The 20,612-nt window shown below is 41.6% G+C and overlaps 2 protein-coding genes across 4 annotated transcripts in view; both read left to right on the forward strand.

The window, feature by feature from the left end:
- tmem108 (transmembrane protein 108) overlaps positions 1 to 7,614 on the forward strand; it is a 53,136-nt gene extending 45,522 nt beyond the window's left edge. For 2 of the 3 annotated variants that reach the window (XM_061237368.1, XM_061237369.1), the window contains 4 exons: positions 739 to 2,058; positions 2,881 to 3,035; positions 3,889 to 4,149; positions 5,575 to 7,614. In XM_061237368.1, the coding sequence (XP_061093352.1) occupies positions 739 to 2,058; positions 2,881 to 3,035; positions 3,889 to 4,122 (1,709 nt within the window). In that variant the 3' untranslated portion in view covers positions 4,123 to 4,149; positions 5,575 to 7,614. The remainder of the gene's footprint in view (positions 1 to 738; positions 2,059 to 2,880; positions 3,036 to 3,888; positions 4,150 to 5,574) is intronic. The other variant, XM_061237371.1, reaches the window with a different exon arrangement.
- A 3,249-nt stretch (positions 7,615 to 10,863) lies between these two features.
- cdv3 (carnitine deficiency-associated gene expressed in ventricle 3) lies at positions 10,864 to 20,063 on the forward strand. The gene is made up of 5 exons (XM_061240777.1): positions 10,864 to 11,268; positions 13,648 to 13,724; positions 16,234 to 16,367; positions 17,187 to 17,349; positions 18,901 to 20,063. Exons 1-5 carry the CDS (start codon positions 11,074 to 11,076, stop codon positions 19,025 to 19,027), a joined length of 696 nt encoding a protein of 231 aa, XP_061096761.1. The 5' UTR covers positions 10,864 to 11,073; the 3' UTR covers positions 19,028 to 20,063.
- The last annotated feature ends 549 nt before the right edge of the window (positions 20,064 to 20,612 follow it).

Genomic DNA, 20,612 nt, shown 5'->3' on the forward strand with positions numbered 1-20,612 from the left:
GGTAGTGAACCAGTCTGTTTAAACCAAGCATGTGATAATGCCAGCACTACAGGATTAAGTTAATTAAGCATTGATGTGCCTTAATAGATAGAAGACAAGGGAATTAAGATCTTTATGAGCTAATAAACAGCCGTCAGCTCCCAGCTGGTTAATTCGGTTGTGTGACTTAATAGTTTCTCTACACATCACTTAGTAAATGGAGGAAGTCTGGTAGCCTTGGGAACTCACTTGCCCTTGCACACATACACACTCACACACACACACACACACTCATACACACACATACACACACTTACACGCTCAGAGGATGCGGAAATGGTTTTATTGGAGAAGGGCAGTGATGATGAAGGTTAAATGAGGTAAAAGGCACCAGATGGAGCTTAGTACTCAGTGTTGATGCAAACCTCGTCGATTGAGACAGCTTTAATGACACCTTAAAGAGCCCTCTGGGTACCTGGAAAATCAGCTTAATTTAGGTTTGACTGAGGCTGCACCGTCATGCAGCGTTCTAACACTCCTCGCCTGGAAAGCTGCCTGTTGTCAATTGGTTTATCCTGGCTGAGATAACTGCTTGTTACATACATGCTTGCTGTTTCAGAATCTATCCATTTTAATTCTCTCTCTCTCTCTCTCTCTCTCTCTCTCTCTCTCTCTGTTCCTCTGTGTGTTTCACTCTTTCTCTATCTCTCACTGTCTCTCTCTCTCTCTGACTTTACTCCCTCTCTCCCTGTCTCTCAGGTGTTCTAGTGATCCTGGCAGCGCCAGCAGGACTGCTGTCCTCTGCTCAGGAGCTGTACCCCAGCCGGGCACCTCAGGAACCCATCTCCATGGTCAAACAGAGCCCATCTCCTCTCCATGGTCAAGCAGAGGCCATCTCATTGGACCCTGTTTCTTGGGAGGAGGGGTCCAGCAGTGGGACCTGGGACACCAGGGGCAGCATCCAGCCCACCTTGGCCTTCGCGGCATCAATCCTGCCACATACCAGCACCGACGAGGTGACTCCAACCCACGCAAACCACTCCATCAGCACCCCTGGTGACACAGCAACCCTGGTCCACGCTGCCATACCTTCCAGTTCTGATGGGCCAGGGAACAGACTCGCTTCGCCCTCTGGGAGGCCCGAGAGCACGGGGCCCTCTCTATCTCCTCTGCCCACCCCCCCTGAAACGCCCCGGGACGCCCCGGAAACCGTGCATACGGGTGTCCCGGACACCACGTGGATGCCACCCGTGGAGGAGACGAACGCGGAGGAGACAAACGCGGAGGAGCCAACGGACTCTGACGGGCCTTACATCATCACTGAGCGCCAACCTTCCTCCTCCTTCCCCTCCAAGTTTTCCTCCTCTTCCTCATCCACATCTTTGGATGAGATGCTCAAAGAGATAGCCAGGACCACACCCAAACTGGGCCATCCCCACTCCATCACCCTGAGGGAGTTGCACTCCTCCCCACCTGAGGACCCCACTAGCCCCCTGCAAGTGGACAAGGAAAGTCCCACTCCTCCTCTGGTGCCCCCTTCAGGCCCTGCATCCATCCCTCCAGTCTCCTCCCCTCCCTCTGCCTTCCCCAGCCTTGGGTCTACTGTTATGGACCCCACTGCTGTGGCAAAGAGTGAGCCCACTGCACTCAGCACTACAGAGAGGGTAGATGCCCTAACTAGTGCCACAGGCTCAGACTTACTCAAACTCACCACAGACTCGCTTCCCAATGCCACAAACTTACTTAGGAACGTAACAGATTTGCTTAGCGGCAACAACACAGACCCACTTAGCAATGCCACATACACTCTTCAGAGTTCAGAGGGCAATGCTACAGATAGAGGTCTAGGTTTGCCCTCCAGTCCTTTGGGGAATGACTCCTCAACCACTGAGCCCGCCTCCACCGCCACCGGCAACTTCCTCAACCGGCAGGTTCACACGGCCACACCGGGCCCCCATGGACCTGGCAACCACTCAGGCCCTGTCCAGGACCCCCAGCACACCCACGCCACCATCTGCCTCGGCAAGATGGACATTGTATGGATTGTGCTGGCCATCAGCATACCTGTCTCCTCTTGCTGTGAGTATAGTCATCTGGCTGAGTAGCAGACCTGGGTTCAAATGGTATTTGTTTTGGATTGGGTAAACACTTTTGGGATCATTTCATTTGTTTCAATACACCAGGCAAGCTTACTTGAAAGCAGAAACGTATTTGAATCCAAAACAAATGCTATTTGAAACCAGGTTCTTGTTGCACTATTATTATATTATGTTAAATCTAGACCAGCATTGTTTAATTTGTTTCTATTAGTATTTATTGTACCGTTTTAAAACAACAGATTTATGACTGGGAGTTATTTCATTAAACAGCAATTAAGGAATGGTGTCCAGGCACTGTCTGCAAAGAGGTGTTATGCTCTTTCTCTTTATCATATGGAAAGCAACAGATTCCAAACTGTCCACCTGTCCAAACATAGGTGAATGAGTCATACTGTACAGGTTCCACTGTCCCAGATTTGGATGACCTAATATTATTTCAGGCTAGCTAATTAAGCAGCAGGTGCAGTCGTGCAGTAACATCTGCTCAGATAGCTGTACTGCACATTTCAGCCTTCCGACCTAAGGAAGAATTCTATCTCTACATAATTTCTGAACCCATGGACAATGGAGGAGGGAGATGGTCTGAAGACTCTTATTTATTCTTAGGACATAAATAATAATGAGGTCAATATCTCAAACCAGAGTCCTGCTTCCAAGGTTTTGATTAAAATGCAAATATCCAGTTCCACCCCCACACTGCTGTAAACGGACAACACGAATGCCTATCAGTGGACTCTAGCTCAACCATTGGCCACTCTTGGCTGCTGTGATTGGTTTTTCACGTGCCCCCTGTTCCACACAGCTGTGCTCCTGACCATATGCTGCATGAAGAGGAAGAAGAAGGCCTCCGGCCAGGAGAACAACCTGAGCTACTGGAACAACACCATCACAATGGACTACTTTAACCGGCATGCTGTGGAGCTGCCCCGCGAGATCCAGTCCCTGGAGACAGCTGAGGTAGGGCCAAGGAGCTCTGATGTGATGTGACTACTGCTGTGTGCTGAATTACATCAACGCTTTTATTCCAGATTCTATTTGCAGCATAGTAAGTCTGTAGATGTTATGCAGTTACTATGTCCCATAACCTTTCTGAAATGAAAATGAGGAGATTCAGTCATTATTTGGCTAAAATTTGATTGCTGTTTTTTACATTCAGTTTGTTTGTGATGATGTCTAGCATTTTTGGCAAACTGAATTTTAACAAAAGATAAAAGTTGCCCCTGTAGGCACTCCATGTTCTGGAATTGCATGGCAAGCAACATTGCAACATTCATACAACAATCTAAAGACTGACCAACAGCTGTGTAAATATTAAGGTCAATAAACAACGCAAATGTCACACGCACTGGAAAATGATTGGCTCAAAGAAACAGTAATTATTTTGTTATGGTTCAAGTCTGGGTCATCGTCCATTGTAATCTTTAAAAAAAGACCTTGGAATGTCTGTGTCAGAGTATTTTTTTCGGCCTGCGTCAATGCGGCCAACCACCGATGTTACCTGTTGTGGCCAGGACCAGGGGCCTGTTCCACAAAGCAGGATTACTGAGTCAGTCAGAGTAACTGCACAATGTAAAATCCTGAACAGGTCTTTACAGATTTTGGTGATGTTTGTCTTTTTTTTTTTTTTTTTTTTTTTTTTTTCTCCCAATTTGTTAGCCAATTGTACCCCGTCTGATTCAATTAGAGCTAGCTTTAGATACACCGCCCACACCCCGTCCCTCGGCGGCCCAAAGGAGAGCAACAGACCTTCTTCAAGCTGTCTCATCTCATGCTCATCTTCCATGATTCCAAGGTGCTTTTTGTTGTGCAGCGATCTACTAACCCTGCCAAGTCCCTCCCTCTGGAGCAGCAAGCCATGCGACAAATGTCATACGGTCGGATTCGAACCGCCGACATCGCGGCTCGCAATGAACATTTGGTCAGTGCTCTACAGGCTGCGCCACCGAGACACCCCAAACTTGGCTTTTGGCAAGACCGGGAATCGAACCCCAGTCCCCAGTGTGCAACTGCAGTGAACTGCAACCGCAAGTCCGCTGTGTCTTAGCCTGTTGCGCCACCCTGGCCCTTTGAGGTTTGTCTTTTACTCCTATAACAGAGTAATCCTGCTTGCTGGAACAGGCCCCAGGGGTAAAAATCAGAGAGTTGATTACAGAACTGTGCTGATAGGGAATTGCTGGTAGTACTGTGAGCTACCTTAATTGCAATAACAATACTAAAATTAATTTAAGGAAATGAAGCAAAGAAACACCAGATATAGTACAGGTTTGTGCGTTTGATTAAGGACACCCTAATTGGGAGCCTGTTATGACGGAGACTGTTTTCCTGTTGTAACAGTGCTTCCTCCTATAGCCTGCAGCACCCTCTGCTGTTTTGAAAGCAGTATTGCATGTCAAAGCCAAATAACAAACTGAATTGTGCAACCATCTCACTCTTTGCATCCAGGTCTGAATGGAGAAGCTGGGTTTTCAGGGGGAAGAAAAAAATATATATACATAATCTTCTGAACATATGGAACGTGGTGTTCTGTGTCATTGTAATTTCCTGGGGTCTCATTGACATCTTCAGTAGCATCACTGCTCAAGTTTCATTTTCCTTTTTTTGTGATTTGTTTTGTAATTGTTTTGTGCTTATCATCGTGCAACCTCCATTTGCTGTTTTTCTACTTTCATTGACCATGCTTCCATTTCCTGGTCTTGTTTCTTTCACTCTGTCCATCCCCATCCACTGCCGGTGCAGACAGCACGTAACATCAAGGGAGGGACCTGTCTGGGGTGTGCTTGGTGACACAGGTGTTCCCTCCTCTATCTGTCCCTGCCTGTGTGGTTTCCGCTTCTGCTGAAGTTTCTCATCTGTAGCTAACACAATATGTCCTTTGAGTGTTTCAACACGAACATATTGTGGTACAACAAGTAATTGCTTCACTACCGCATCAATCAATACTAAGTTAATTTTGCGTGTTAATTCAGTCAATTATGTCCTGTGCTCTGCTAGCCTTTAGAGCTGTCTTTTTTATTAGCTATGTGATTTTTGCTGGTCTACTACAAAGGGAGGTGCTGTACACTCAATTGAACAGTAGTCCACCAAAGGCACCCTGGAGTGTTTGAATGAATATCATATTGAGCAAATAAGTGTTAATTAACCCCTGTATGTGAAGATTGATAATCAATGAGTACAAGCCGGGCCTTGATTTAGTCCAGATCAGAAGCTGACCTTTTAAGGCTCAAGAATGTGAAAATTTAAATAGGTGAAAATATGCTGAATCTTGTTGCAATGATTCAGGTTATGAAAATGTATGGCACACCAGCAATTGCTGTGACTGTTGTAAATCTAAAATTAATTTGGCAAGTGTATGAATCCATTTCCTCCTGCAGTGTGGTGCAATGATAAACAAATCAATGCTACAATGTCACAGCATGGCTGAAATGGTGTTATAGTGTCTGATGGAATGGTCATTGGTTTTGGCTGCACAGTTACTGAATTACGATTTGTGTTCCAGGAACAGGAAACCAGCTTGCCCCCCAATGGAGACTACAATGACAGTGACATGGTGCTGGTCAACCCCTTCTGCCAAGAGACGCTCTTCATCAACCGAGACAAGCCCTCCAATACCTAGAAAGACTCTGGTGGCCATGTTTTCGTGGAAATGAATGAAGCTGACTCAGAAAGTGTGTCCACTGCTTTATCCATTTTTTGGCTATGGTTGTTAATCATTTTTATATATATGGTATACTTTCAGAGACTGTGCTTTATATACAAAACATATAAATTAATTAAAAAAGGAATTAATAAAACAGATGGTATTTACAATGAGGCTGTGGCAGCATATTTTTCTGATGTACATTTTCTATGATTGCTTAATTGTGATAAAGGTTTTTATGTCCTTTTTTAAAAAACAAAAACTGTGCTTGGTTTTTCGTTTTACTACAATTGTTTGGTGGTGAAAGCAGTGGTAGCCACCTAAATTGTGTTAGAAAGAAATATAAGATGTATAATTTTCAATGATCTAACCCAAAACATTTCTAAGATTAAAAGCCTGTTGAACTTGAAACTTGTGTTTAAATACTCGGCTGGATGCTGAGGATGGGTAGCTAGCTTTAAAAGTTTAGCTGCAGGTGGGCAGTTCCTATAGACAGAGGGTCAAAGCTTTTGTAGAAGATGACAGGAGTGTGATGACCCAGTTCTGCCCAAGCCCAGTCCTACAGGGCCATGGTCAGAAGAATTATGTTTCAGCTGGGCATTTATGCTTGAATGAACAGCTTCAGTTCACCTCCCGTGTGCTGAGAATTGGATGAGAACTAGAAAATCACCTCAGTCATAGCCCTCAAGGTGAAAGTGTCGTAACTCTACAATAGTGAGAGAAACGTATTGTTTCATAGGACAGTAGGTAGCTAGAGAATCACTGAGAGACATAAAACTGTGGGGAACTGTGAAGACAGTTTCAGCATGGGATCACGAGGAGTCCTGCCCTATACATTTCACATTTCACCAGCCTGAAGAATATCAGAGGGACTTAGTCCCTCTGTCAAAAAGCCCTTAAAATTGTTGTGGTTTGTTCTGTACCATTGTATGTTCTGTAGTGTGTCGCTTGTTGATGTTCTGTGTGTGCTGATGTGTGTGAGAGTGTGTGTGTGTGTGTGTGTGTGTGCGCATGTGTGTGTTTGGTACCTGAGAGGAAGCAGTGTCAAGGGCTAAATGCAGGTTCCCAGGGTTGGTAAAGATGGTGGGATCCTTGGAGATTGGCCTGGGCCAGCCATGGCTTGATTTGTCTTATAATAAACCACCCTGACACTTTTTCCACTCGTAAATCCATACCAGAGAACATTATAATTACTGTCCTGTGCGGTTTTTGAATGTTGATTGATGGTTGTAATACAGGTAATAGATATTAATGACCAATAAAACTACTGAGAGAACATTTTATGTTTGACAATTTCTATGAGCACCTACAGTGGACCAAGAGACTTAGCATTGAGGTCACCAGTACAAACCACAGTATCTTTCACCTTTAAATAATGAGGACGTCCAGGCTCTGAACAATTCAGTGTAGAGAACCTTAATTCAGCTCAACTGTAAAGTATGCGAAGCAAGACCATATTATGAGTAATATAAACAAAATGACCATCTAAAAGATGGAAAATGAAGTTTCCAAACATGAATTAAACCTTTAATTCCATAATCAATTCAACATTTCTTTCTTCTATTGCACCATTTTTTCTCAGTAATATGTATTGGGTGGTAAAAGATTGATCGCTTTTCCCTCATCTACTCACTCATTGCTAAGGATCAGGTCAACCGTGGGCCTCTGTGCTTGAGACATAGTGCATGTGTGTGATTTGCTTCTGTGGGAAGTAATGAGTTGCAAGAGAGTGCGTAGTGTCATGTAAGAAAATTGTGTTTGTTTTCATGAATAAATGTTTTGCCAAGCTGAGTGTGGCAGGGGTAGATGAACTTGTATCCAACAGCAAGCCTTTTTTTGTATTGTAGTATATACACTGTACTTTTTAATGCTGAGCAATAAAAAGAAAAAAGCTTTGAATTGTGTCTTACTCACTGAAACTAACCTCATTCTGGTGGATACGTGTCAACTGGGTTCGGATAGAAAGAAAGAAGAGCTTATTTATTTTCAAATCTTTTTGTCATTTTTACACTTAAGAAATGTCTGAGAGGTGAAAACACAGCAATCTAAATGGTATCAACTGAGAAAGTTCAGCCATTGCAGAATAATGTGTCAATTCAAATTATCATATCATTTTACAACATAAACTGATTTAGCAATGTAACCTTGTAAAATGGTTGCTTTGCTTTACCTATTTTTATAAATTACCTGAGCTGAATGTATGCATTAAATTAATCATGTATGTCCTCTTTTGTGAACGAAAGTGAAATGTAGAATGTGTCTATTATCTATACTTAACTTTCTATGGTCCTGACCCCCTCCATTGGCAGTCTTGTTCAATGGGTTCCTCTGTGCCGGTTACGCTACTGGTTTGACTTATGTTAAACCAAAAATAATTTCACTTGATAGAAGTCAATGAACATTTTGGTCCATCTTGGATCTGTTATGTGAAATGCAGTAAACTAACACTCTCAGATTAACTTGGTTGCTCTATTGTTTAATGTATTCTCTCACTGCAGAGCATTCTTCTGCACTCACACATTAAACCCATGAATCCCATGCTGAGGGTCTGAAAGTTACAATTACCTCTCAGTGACTCAGAATTGAAACACAAACGCAACAGGACAGTGTCGCTAAACACAGTCCCACCCACAGTGGGCTCCAGATTATTGGCACCCCTAACTGGCGATGCACAAAATATACTTCAATTTTTCTTGTTTACAAAATAAACAATATCATTATTGAGGTAAACTCAAAAAGCCAACAGACTGTACTTTATAAATCTTTCAATGGAACCAACCAAAATCAAACATTAATGTAATAAAAAATAGATTTTGTTCCATAATTATTGGCAGCCCTGGTTTAGCACTTGGTACATCCACCTCTGGCAAGGATAACAGTATGGAGTTTTTTTCCTGTAATGATTGAAAAGGTTGAGGAACACATTTGGATGTCACAGAACCATTTCTGTGTGGATTTTGAGGAATGCTGTGTGAAATTGTCTGTCTGGAAAATCCACCTACAGCCAAGTCTCAGTCTTGTGGTAGAGGCAACCAGATTGCCAGGCAAAATTGCCTGCTACTTGTTGGAATCCATTATACCATTGATTTTAACCAGTGCCCATGTACCTCTGGAATTAAAACAGACCCAAAACATCACTGACCCACCACCATATTTCACTATGGGTATGAAGTGCTTGAAGGAGCCCAATGTATATTAGTACATTTATATATCATTGTATTAGTATTCACACCTTTAACAGTTGGTGACCATAATATTAGGGAACTCATTAAGAGAACATGTCAATTTGAACTATTACCTGCAAACTGAAACCAGCCAAAAATACAAAGAAAGTCATGTATAGTATCCTTCTTTATAGTGTGTAAATTTGTTACCCCACTATGGCACAGTTTGTTTTCAGTCTTCATCAACCAGACACACACAGAGGAAATGAGCCACACAGACATAGCACAGGGTGGAAGCATCCACCAAGCCAATGAGATGTGATGACAGCACAGTTTCTGCAAACAGGTACTGTACAGTTGTCAGCTGTTTTACCGCAAGCAGTATTGTGTACCCATCTATGTGTGGGGGTAGAGTAATTGGGGAGGGAGTTTGTAGAGCCATTCGTTGGCAGTCGGGATCAGTGGAGCCTAGAAAATCCTTTGGGTCAAGCCTGCTGAAAGAAGCAATGCCTACAAACTGATAGACCTGTGGTCAGAGACATACAATATACACACAGTAACATGTCCAATGCTCCAATTCAAATCTGACAGAGTACATATATCAGCCCAATAGGAACCATATGTACACTGTAAGGGTTTATTTAACACTGGAAATGTTACTCTCTATGCTGCATGGGAAAAGCATAGGTATCCCAACAAGCCTGATATGCTGAGTAGGCGAACAGACCATATTTAGCACATTCTGGTAATGGAAACAATGTACTGTGTGCTGGAGCTGGTTGGCTCTTGCTCTTCTCCTCTAATGGGAACAGAGCCTACATGTCTATGGAGCAGAGGGGCACTGGGACAAACTGGCTGCCTGGTAGAGGCTGCTCACTTGGCAGCTGTGGCTGACAGCGCTCACTTGCTCCTCTCTGCTCATTCATCATGTCAATTACCCACTGAAAATCTCAGTGACGACAATGACTTTGACAGCCTGGAAGGGTAGTTAGATTTGTCTTTCCCATTTTATTTCAATCACTTCAATGACACTATTCTTTTGCTGGTTTCTACTGCACAATAACATTAACATGTAACCTAATGCTCTCTTCCTGCATCTTGACAATGTGGGAAAATTATATTTCTTGGTGAATACGCATATACCAGTATGTGGTCATTTTCACTTGATAATTATTTTATTTTTTTGTAGCTTTCAGCCTTCTGCTGCATTACCACCCCAGACCTGCATATACAGTGCTGTCTGTAAGTATATGGACAGGGAAAAAGATTCTGTCCTTTCGGCTCATTTGAAATGAAATTATGAATATGAGGTTAAAGTTTATATAGTCAGCTTTAATTTGACATGTACATCCATATTGCATAATCAATGCAGGAATTAAACTGAAAGAAGCAAAATACTTCTCAGTTGATATGATGAAATGTTCAAAGAAAAGGAATAATTCAGAGATGTAAGCATAAGTGTTATTATTTAATCTCTCATTTCCGTTGTAACCTTTTATTTCATCTTTTATATTTTATCTAATTGTATTTATGATGTACAAATATTATGCACTTCTATATGATCTTTTGATTCTATAACTGTAAATACAATATATAATTTGTAGTGTTTTCTAAGTCTATACTCCTGAGTTCTTGACACTTTGTCTAAAATATTAATTCAATATATAGTAACAATTCTGGAGACTGACAGATGCGGAGCATAGCCAGTCAAGGTTCGGATCACCAATTACCACTAGCTCAGAAGTTTCATGCGGAGTTTTAAAATATTACTAAGTTATCAACACGCTATAGGTAACACTACGACGGCGGTAGCCCCCCTACACAATAATAAAATCAGCACGGTTCAGTGAAATACTTAACAATTATTGGGTCACGTTTCGACTCATCTTTTGGTGATTGGCTACTGAGCTTGTCGACTGGTGACCAGCTGTCGGCAGCAAAAACGGATTGGTTGCACATCCGGTGGTTTTATTGAGCATGTCAGTCAGATTCAGGCACACACAGTTAGGAACTGTTAATGTAGCTGGCTAGAAAGCTAGCCAACGGTATTGCTAATCGAACACGTGAAAACAGGATATTTAAGACCTCGGCGAAAAGAAACAGCATACCTGTTTAATGAAGCCTCGTTATTGAACAGTTTAGAATTCAGAAGTTACATTTAGCAATAGTTGCTTTTGTTAATTAAAAAAGAAAAATGGCGGATATCGCAACGACTGGAGTGGAGAAGACCCTGGACGATTTCTTCGCAAAGCGGGATAAAAAAAAGAAAAAGGAGAAGGGTAAAGGGAAGGAACAGGCTGCACCACCCGCGTCCGTTGTTTTGAAAAAGAACAAAAAGGAAAAGGAGAAGTCAACAAAAAATGAAAATCAAGACACGCAAGTCGAGAAGGTAACGGTGTGCCAATTTGAGTGTAGCTTTCTTGCTAGCTCTATCGCTAGCATGTGGTAGCCTCACCAACTCTACCTTGCTAGCCGTAGGTCTCTAAGCTGTATTGACTCTATGACTAGCTAACGTTAGATAAGATACAAAATAACACGCATAGTTGCCATTAGCCTAGGTACATTATATATTAATTTGACGTTTACTTATTCGTTCACCATTGTGGCTAGATGGCTAACCGTAAGAAAGCCTAGTGATTTCTAGAAAAGTCTGGGCGTTCGTACTGGAATCCCACTTTAGTAAGTTGGCTCACGTTACTTCTCAACTGATTAACGTTAGCTTGCTACGTTAGCTCGTGTGATCGAGGGCACATGCTGGCTCCGTGACCAGTCTCAGATTTAGTGGTACAAACTGGTGTAGTCGCAGCCTTGTTGTTTCGTTCATTTCTGTAGCTAACAAAAACCGCTGCAGTCCAAGGTCAGAAACGTTATTCTGTTTAGCTAGCAACAAGTAGCTAGCTAGCCGGCTTCGTAACTTAGCCTGTCTTGACAAATTGAGAATTGAGTGGTTGCGGTAAGATGTGTTAACGTTAGCTAATGTCGTAATGTAAATTGATATCTACTAGCTAGCTGTAACGTTAGATTCGTAAATGTTAGCTAATTAGCTGAACAGGTTCGCCATGACTCATGTTACCGGTATGTTTATTCCGTAAGTTTCGCAAAACTGTTGACTGGCTAGCTAATGCAACAGTAACTAGCTAGGTAGCAAATTGGATACATTGATGCTGGCTAATACGTTAGCCTAGCTCGATACCATTGTGACACGTCGATTTACAGCTACAGATGGTTAGGTCTGGCTGTTTTTCGTTTGGCTAGGTAGTTAATGGTAGCTAATAGCTAGTTACCTTCATTGTTTTCCAAAATATCGAAGTAACGGTGATTGACTAACTGGCGGCTAATCAACTTTGGCTGTGGAAATCGATTTATTGGCTTGCAGCGCAGTTTAATCTGACCGTTAATAATTCTTGAACGGCAAAGTTACGCTGGGGACTTGGACCTGGTTGCATGCAACACATAGTGACCCTTGTCATATTGCGACGGAGCTTATGCGAAGACAGGGAATGACTAGACTAACGTTACATTAGCATCCCCAGCACCTGTCGAGTCGCCACCTCAAAATGAAATGGTTCTGCACAAGTGGTACTAAATGTGTTGTCTGTTTTCCAGTCTGCCGGTGTGGATGTAACTAGACTGACGTCTCGTGGTTATTATAATTTTTAATGGGAGTGGTAAGCCACGCTTGTGTCAGTCGGTCGGATTTGTCTGCAGCTAGAAGTCGGGGATTCCGTTCTCTTCTCAGCATTGAAATGTGCTTGGTAGGGTTTGGGATCCATTTGGACGTTAACTCTCAATTTATGTAAACTTGTGAAACGGCAATGTTTCATACCCCCATATAGGTCCTCTCCTGTGAAGGTCCATGGAAGGGTGAATGGTCTGTCATTGAAAGGTTGTTGAAATAGCTGAGAGAAATTGTCGAGAGTAGATGTAAGATGCCCTTACTATTGCTGACATTTCAGACTGACATTTTCATCCAGTTGGCTACAGGACACAGGGGATGTACCTGTGACCAAACAAATGTTTATTGTTTTCTCAATTGTTGGATGGATAGATGAATGGACTATTCTGTAATCTGTACTATGCAGTTTTGTTGCCGGTTGAATGGAATCAAAGGCAAACTCTGGATGTCATCATAGTCTGTAATCTTCTGTTATCATATGATTAAGGGGGCCTTGTCTGTCTCACACAAGTTGTTAGTCTTGCTGAAGGAGCAGTGTGTTTTGTTTGCCTGTAGAAAGATTTCATCCCCTAGTGTTGGGATGTTTTTACAACATCTTGTCAGACCATGAAGCACTTGTCTGGTTTCTTTAAGGGCCTCTGAATAGATTAATTTGGTTGGAAGTGATGCCATAGTAGTGTCAAATGCTTTGCAGTAGGAGTTTTGGGTTTGCATCCCAGAGTGAATACCAGAACTGCAGGCTTGACTTTTTCTACTCACATCTCCTAGTCCAGGACCTGTGTTATAAGTCACTTAATTTTCCTTAATAGCTGTATGCTGATTTGACACCGAAGCTTGGAGGTTGTGTCAAATCTAACCAACCTGTTCAGACTACATCTTGGTTCCCATGCAAAGCTTGTAACTACAGCAAGCCTCGACTATATACACATTCTTTGAAGGGCTTGTACATTTGGTGGATTGTCTTGCAACTACCATACTGCAGTTCATTATTACTGTAGTTAGTATGTATAGTTGATAATATTATGATTAATAAAAATAAAAAAAAGAATGGAGTTATTTAGATGGTAATTTTTATTGCCTATTGTGTTTCAGGAGGATGAGGAGTGGAAGGACTTTGAGCAGAAGGAAGTGGACTACAGTGGCCTACGGCTGCAGGCCCTTCAGTTAAGGTAGAGCCCTCTCTCAGCTGCATCTTTCCCTCCCAACTCAAGAGGTTGTCCTGCTGCGAGTTAAGCATCCTGTTATGCTCAATGTTTCATCTATTTTCTTAAATTGAAATGGAAAAATACTTGTATGTTACACCTTGCATGTTTTATAATAGATGTTAGCTGATTAATTGTCTAGGCAGTGGAATTTTATGAAGTACATCTCGCGAAGTGTGACCATTGCACTTAAAATGACTTGAGACGGCTTAGGCTACAGAAAGAAGCAAGAAGACCCGATGAAACTAGCTGGCTAGCTTTAAAAATAACTAGCTTAGCTGGTTGGGTAGCTAGCTGTTTTGTCATTTCTGCATCTTATCTTAGCTGATGTTGCCTTTGTTCATACCCCAAGCAACATTGGCAACATTTTGTGCTGAAAACATGTTGAAAACAAGTTCCCTTCCCTGCACTTTGATGTTTTCAGTGCCTTCCAAATAAATTCATATGGCTCTCCATCAACATCCAAGCAGGATTTTGGAAAATTTTCAGGCCTGTATCCTTGTGGCTAAGGTGCTTGACTGACACCCAGAAGGTTGGTGGTTCCAGCCCCGGTGTAAGGTCCCTTGAGCAAAGCCTTTAACCCCGCATTGCTCCAGTGGGGATTGTCCCCTGCTTAGTTTAATCATCTGTAAGTCACTTTGGATAAAAGCTTCAGATAAATAGCAAATTATTTATATTATAAAACAGAATTTTAGGCATGGTATGCATAGATTTAACAGATACAGGGGTTTAAAGATGTTCCTAATAGGCTGCCAATTTGGGTGGCTAACATATTTATGAGAATTGAGTATTCTAAAACGGAATTTTAGGCATGGTATGCATAGATTAACAGATGCAGAGGTTTAAAGATGATCCAAATAGGCTGCTAGTTTGGGTGGTTAACATTTATCTGATTGTATATAAGGATACAGCTGAAATAAACCATAATTAATTGGACAGTGACATTTCATTTATTTTGGTTCTGTAGCCTATCACTGAGTTTGAAAAGATACAATGACAATGAGGTTGAAGTGCAGACTTTCAGCATTCATTTGAGGGCATTTCCATCCATCATTTTTCAGACATCAAAAATATTTAACAGTTTAACATAATGTACACAATAATTTTAATGTTTGGTCACATATTTTTTGCATGCAATGACTGCTTGACTGCTCAGCAGACACTGGCTATCTACCCGGGTGATGCTCTGCCATCTTCAGTTTGTGCTTGCTTTGCTGACTTGGCTTCAGTCTCCTTTTCAGCATGTAAAATGCATGCCCAATCGGATTCAGATCCATTGATTGACTTGGCCAGTCAAGGATTTTCCACTTTTTGGCCATCCAAACCCCTTCATTGCGCAAACGGTATATTTCAGGTCATTGTCTTGTTGCATAATGAAGTGCCGTCCAGGAAGTTTGGAGGCATTTGGTAACTGTTGTTTCTGTTTTAGCTTCTTTTTAGCAAACTGTAATCTCGCCTTTCTGTTCTTCAGACTTATCAGTTGTTTGCATCTTGTAGTGTACCCTCTGTATTCCTGCTGGTTTTGTCTTCTACATATGATAGACATTGACACATCTTCACCTGCATCCAGAGTGTTTTTGATATGTTGGGCCATTGTCAGGGGGGTTTTCTTCACCATAGAGAGTATTTTCCAGTTATCCACTACAGTGGTCTTCCTTTGTCTACTGGGTCTTTTGACATAATTGAGTTCAGCAGTTTTTTTTTTTTTCTTGTTAATAATAAACCAAACTATTGACTTGGGTTTACCCAGGGTTGTTGCAATGTTCCTGATTGATTGATTTTCATTTCTGAGCCTTATGACGGCCAGCTTAATTTGCATCGACACTGCTGTCTTCCTCATGTTGTCACACCCCAACAACAATCTCCAAAGGCAATTGCAAAGTCTAGAATCAAGACTAGACATCAACAGCTCTCTTCTGCATTCACTAAAGACAAAAATGAATACACCTGCCTAACAAAACACATCTGTGAAGCCAGTTCAACAAGTACTTGTACCTTAAAATGGGGGAGTAATTTCTAAACGGTTAATCCAAGTATAGAACCAAAATAACAAAAATGTGTCTCTGTCCAATGAGTTATGGCGCTCACTGTATCTCCTTAAAATTCTAAAAGGCTGAAAAGAAATTGCCCACGCGAATTTCCTCTAAGATCTGTCAACATATACATTTATTATTTTGCGTCGACAACAGTTTTTTATGGAATGAATAACTTATTTTGCATGCCCTTGTAATATTTAGAAGAATGAGGTTCTTATCTCAGATGCAGACATCTGGAAATTATGCCTCATTAATAGGCCATTTTGATTGCTTTGTCAATAACTATTTGCTACTGGAGCTCTATTTTAGTATTTACAGATGGGTAAGGAATATGTATTTTAAGAGTGAAAGCATTCTGAAACGCAGGCTAGTCTTGTCCATTCATGATTTGGTGATACGCTTGGTTAACTTAAGGCTTTGTTGCACATTTTTTTAATCAGTGACGAGAAGGAGGAAGAGGAGTATGAGAAGGAGGAATTTGGGGAGGATGGGGAGATCATCCTTGTCAGTGGAGATAAAGTTTCAGGTCCATGGAACAAGTCTGGCTCTGCACCTGCTGCACCTGCTCCAGTGGGTGAGTTAATGGGCCTTTCCCCCTCTGGTGACATCCTGTCTTTTCCTCAAACACAGTGCCTTGCTGAATTATTCACACAATTAGAAAAAATAGCTATATTGTATGCTTAAATACAGAAATGTTATGCTAAAGTGTATACTAATACATAATTATTTTAAATAAATTTTTTTTAAAAGTAAAATATTAAGGCTGTCAGAATTTAGCTATTCAAATGTTAATTTTCATTTTGAATTTGCATTTGAAAGTGTGAACAGAAAGCAACATATTTTCACTTTCATCGCTATTAAATTTCAAATGAGCCAGCACTAAACCTGCAGTATCATGGCCAAAAACTGTAAACCAGCCATCACTTAGGAGATTCTCTCCTGCACAGGTGGAGCTTTGATATAACAAACTATCATAAGTAGTTGGGCTGAGCTGGGCTGGGTTGGGTTGGGCCCAGTTGCAAACTCTGCATACTGCAGAATTCAAATAGCTCTGTGTTTGGAAGTAAATGGTAAATGGTTGGCATTTATGTAGCGCCTTTTTCCAAAGCGCAGTACAATTGATGCTTCTCATTCACCCATTCATACAAACACTCACACACCAACGGTGATTGGCTGCCATGCAAGGCGCCAACCAGCTCGTCAGGAGCATTTGGGGGTTAGGTGTCTTGCTCAGGGACACTTCGACACAGCCCGGGCGGGGGATCGAACCGGCAACCCTCCGACTGCCAGATGACTGCTCTTACTGCCTGAGCCATGTCGCCCCCAGTATTTGCAGAGAGAGAAATGTTCTGATTTGTCTGTAAACATGACCAAATTTCTGTTCTCCATACAGAGGAAGAGGAGGTGCCAGAGCCAAAATCAGCAGGGGTTTACCGGCCACCAGGAGCACGACTGTCAACCGCTAAGAGGGGCCCTTCCCAGGGTCCCCCTGAGATCAACAGCGACACACAATTCCCCTCACTCCTGTCCACTGCCAAGCACGTTGAGACACGCAGGTAAGTCTTTACCTAGAAAACAGAGGGCTAAGGGAAAAATGGAGGCAGCATTTGTAGCTGTAACGCTGTTTACTGGAGTTTTGCATTGCAAATTATGTCTTGATGTGAAGAATGTTTTACATAAACTAAAGACATTACATAAACTAAAGACTGATGGCATATTCTCCAGGGTACTCAAAGAGTTAAATGAGAATTTTTAAACCACTGGCAAGTATTTTTAGACAGTCTTTAGGAACTGGAGAAATGCCAGACTACTGGATATAAGGTAATAAAGTGCCCTCAATATTGTTTGGGACTAAGACCCATTATGTCTTGATTTGCCTCTGATTATAGATTTGGAATCATACAATTAACATTTGGTTAAAGTGCACATTCTCAGATTTTATTGAAGGGTATTATTATGCAATACTTTTATGCGCTTTAACCACATGTGATTTATTTCGTTTTTTTTTTACAAATCTCAAATTGTGGAGTACAAAGGCAAATAAATGAATGATTGGACTTTGTCCCAACTCTAATGGAGGGCACTGTATAATACCAATATTATCAATACCAATAAGAAAGAGGACCATATGATCCAGGTAACTACAGGCCTGTCATTTTAACCTGCATCACATGTAAAATATTGGAACCTATCGTTAGAGACAAACTGAAAATAATAACATCCTAAGGGTCAGCCAGCATAGTTTTTGTAAGAGTATTGTAGGTCATGCCTGACAAACCTTTTTCCATTCTTTTAGGAAGTTTTGATGTTAGCAGGGCTAAAAACATAAGGCAGGATTACTTTATGGGTGGTACAAAATTGGAATGGGCTGAAGTTGAAAAATAAAAGTGGGTAATAATTGATCAGAGCCCTTCAGGGTTCTCCTAAATGCGCTGTGGTGGTAAAACAGGCCAACAGGATGCTGGGATACATGGAATCTTGAGTATAAATCTAAGGACATTATACTCGCCTTATACAATACCCTTGTCAGACCACACTACAAGAAAGATATAGCTGGAAAAGGTTCAGGGAAGGGCAACCAGATTGATTCCATGTATAAAAGTTATGAGACTTACGATGCTTTCGATGATGATCTCTTTAAGCTTAGCAAAAGAAGGCTTAGGAGGGATTTAATTGAGGCTTTTAAATTCATTCAAGGGATTAACAAAGTGAACTACAGGTGATTCTTTAGGGTGAGTTTTAGTTAGAAGAATGAGGGGGCATGAATGTATATTGGCAAAGGATCAATTCTGTACAGACATTAGGAAGTATTTTTTCACACAGTGGAATAGCTTGCCAGGGCATGTAGTGGAGGCAGAAACACTGGGTATTTTCAAGACCAGGCTTGATACAGTGTTAGATACTATTTGGCTTTTAGGCAAACTAAGCAGTAGGTGAACTTTAGTGGGAGAAAAAGGCGAGTAGAGTGCTGGGCTGAATGGCCTATTCTTGCCATTATAACAATGTTTTCAAAAATTTTTTACACCTTAATTTTTACGTTCCATTAACTTGCCTGACCCCAGCAGTACCGAACAGTGCACCTTAACACCTGTGTCCTTGTGCTGCAGGGACAGAGAAATGGAGAAGACCTTTGAGGTGGTGAAGCACAGGAACCGAATGAGAGAGGAGGGGGGCGGGGCCTCTGCGCAGCAGTTGCAGCTGGACAACCAGTATGCCATCCTGGGAGACAAATAAGGCCTCTCGCACAGCACTTACCCAGAACCCCAGCATGGTCTTCCCCGACCCCTCGGAGGAAACTTTTAACAGCTGTGGCCTGTACAGCCCTGACAAAGCTGGAGCTGCCACCACCAGACTGAACACCCACCCACCCCACTCCTACCCCACCCCCTCCCCTCTGTCTCACACACACACATACACGCGCATATATATGTATATATATAATATATATACACCCACACACAACCTCTTTCAAAGGATGTTGTTTTAGATTAACAAAATCAAATCGAAACCAATCTGTACCCATGTGAATAATACAACAAAAAATGTCTATTGTGGATCATACTCAGAGCAGAGGTGGCACACCTGGTCTCTGGTCTGCAACAGTCGCTCTGGGAAAAACTGAGCATCGAGAGCAAGTTTGGGGAGCAAAGTTGAGACAACTTATATTTTTGCAATGATACGGCAGCCGAGCTGCATATGGATTTATTTGTGGTTTGGAGTTGTGATCTGGGCTAGGAAGGAGACTACCTCAGTTACACTTCGGTGGATACTGTGTTGACCATGCATCAGTGGCATCCCGAGTCGGACAAACTGCAGCACTTGACACATTGAGCTGTTCTTGGAACTTGAAGACTACATTTTGCCCTCAGAAAGACATTTTGCCTCTCTGCAAAGACCTGTTGACAGTGAAAGTGGTTAGAATCAGTTTGACATGAAATATCTATTTAAAGTGGCCTTACTATGGAAAAGGGAACTAGATTCCTGTGCATTGTCCTTAGAGTAAAATCTTGGCTTTCAAAGGGTGTAGTAGGATCCATAAAAGCACCACTTTGGAAAATCTATCTTTCCAGACGTCATGTATGGGAATGTAGTACAGAGCTGCAGTCTGAGTAACATGATAGACCAATGAACTGTTTTACATTTATTTACTCCCTTCTCCACCCCTTTCTTGCCTAACCCCCTCCCCCCTTTTTTTTCCTTTGAAAGATTTCTTTAATCTTGACAGCTTCTTGGTTAACATTAAATGTGTCCTTTCTAATCTAATGAGAAATTAACCTGGTGAACAGTTTACTTTTGTTTCAATTTTTTTTTTTTTTTTTTTTTTTTTTGTCATGTCAAAGTTTTCACGATTGATCTGATTGATTTTCTCTGTGACCCTGCAGTATATTTGCTGGGATGGGAGGTAGTTTCAGTAAGACTGGTGTCTCCCAATCCTGTACCCCCAGTATGTCTGTCCATAAAACAAAATTATCTTTTAGTGTTTTCATTCACTAAGGGGAAACGTAATTCCAGTGCTTGTAGATTGGTAAACTGTCATGGCTAAAAGGTAATTTGTGTTGTTTTTAGCTTCATGCACATTTCAGTTAATAGGAACCTTGGGTGGGCTGTTTAGAAAATATTATGATCATTTTGATCTCTGATCTTTATTCACTCATTCCTAAAATTTATACCACACTTGCGGTATTTGTTCTGCAACTATGGCAGTGTAAACCAGGTTATTTTTCCGTTTTCAATAGCATTGGTTGCATATTAAAATGTTACAATTTTAGAAAGAAACTAAAATTAATATGTAGGTTGTTTCATGTGCTTTGCCCTTGAC

Source organism: Conger conger, chromosome 4 (genome assembly GCF_963514075.1).
Source record: "Conger conger chromosome 4, fConCon1.1, whole genome shotgun sequence".
NCBI classification, from domain to species: domain Eukaryota; kingdom Metazoa; phylum Chordata; class Actinopteri; order Anguilliformes; family Congridae; genus Conger; species Conger conger.

Bases quoted from the DNA above. Each gene is read 5' to 3' on its own strand.
- cdv3 (XM_061240777.1), top strand. From the start codon at position 11,074: ATGGCGGATATCGCAACGACTGGAGTGGAGAAGACCCTGGACGATTTC. The intron at 13,725-16,233 runs GTAGAGCCCTCT...TTTTTTAATCAG, and splicing joins CTGCAGGCCCTTCAGTTAAG to TGACGAGAAGGAGGAAGAGG. The intron at 16,368-17,186 runs GTGAGTTAATGG...TTCTCCATACAG, and splicing joins TGCTGCACCTGCTCCAGTGG to AGGAAGAGGAGGTGCCAGAG.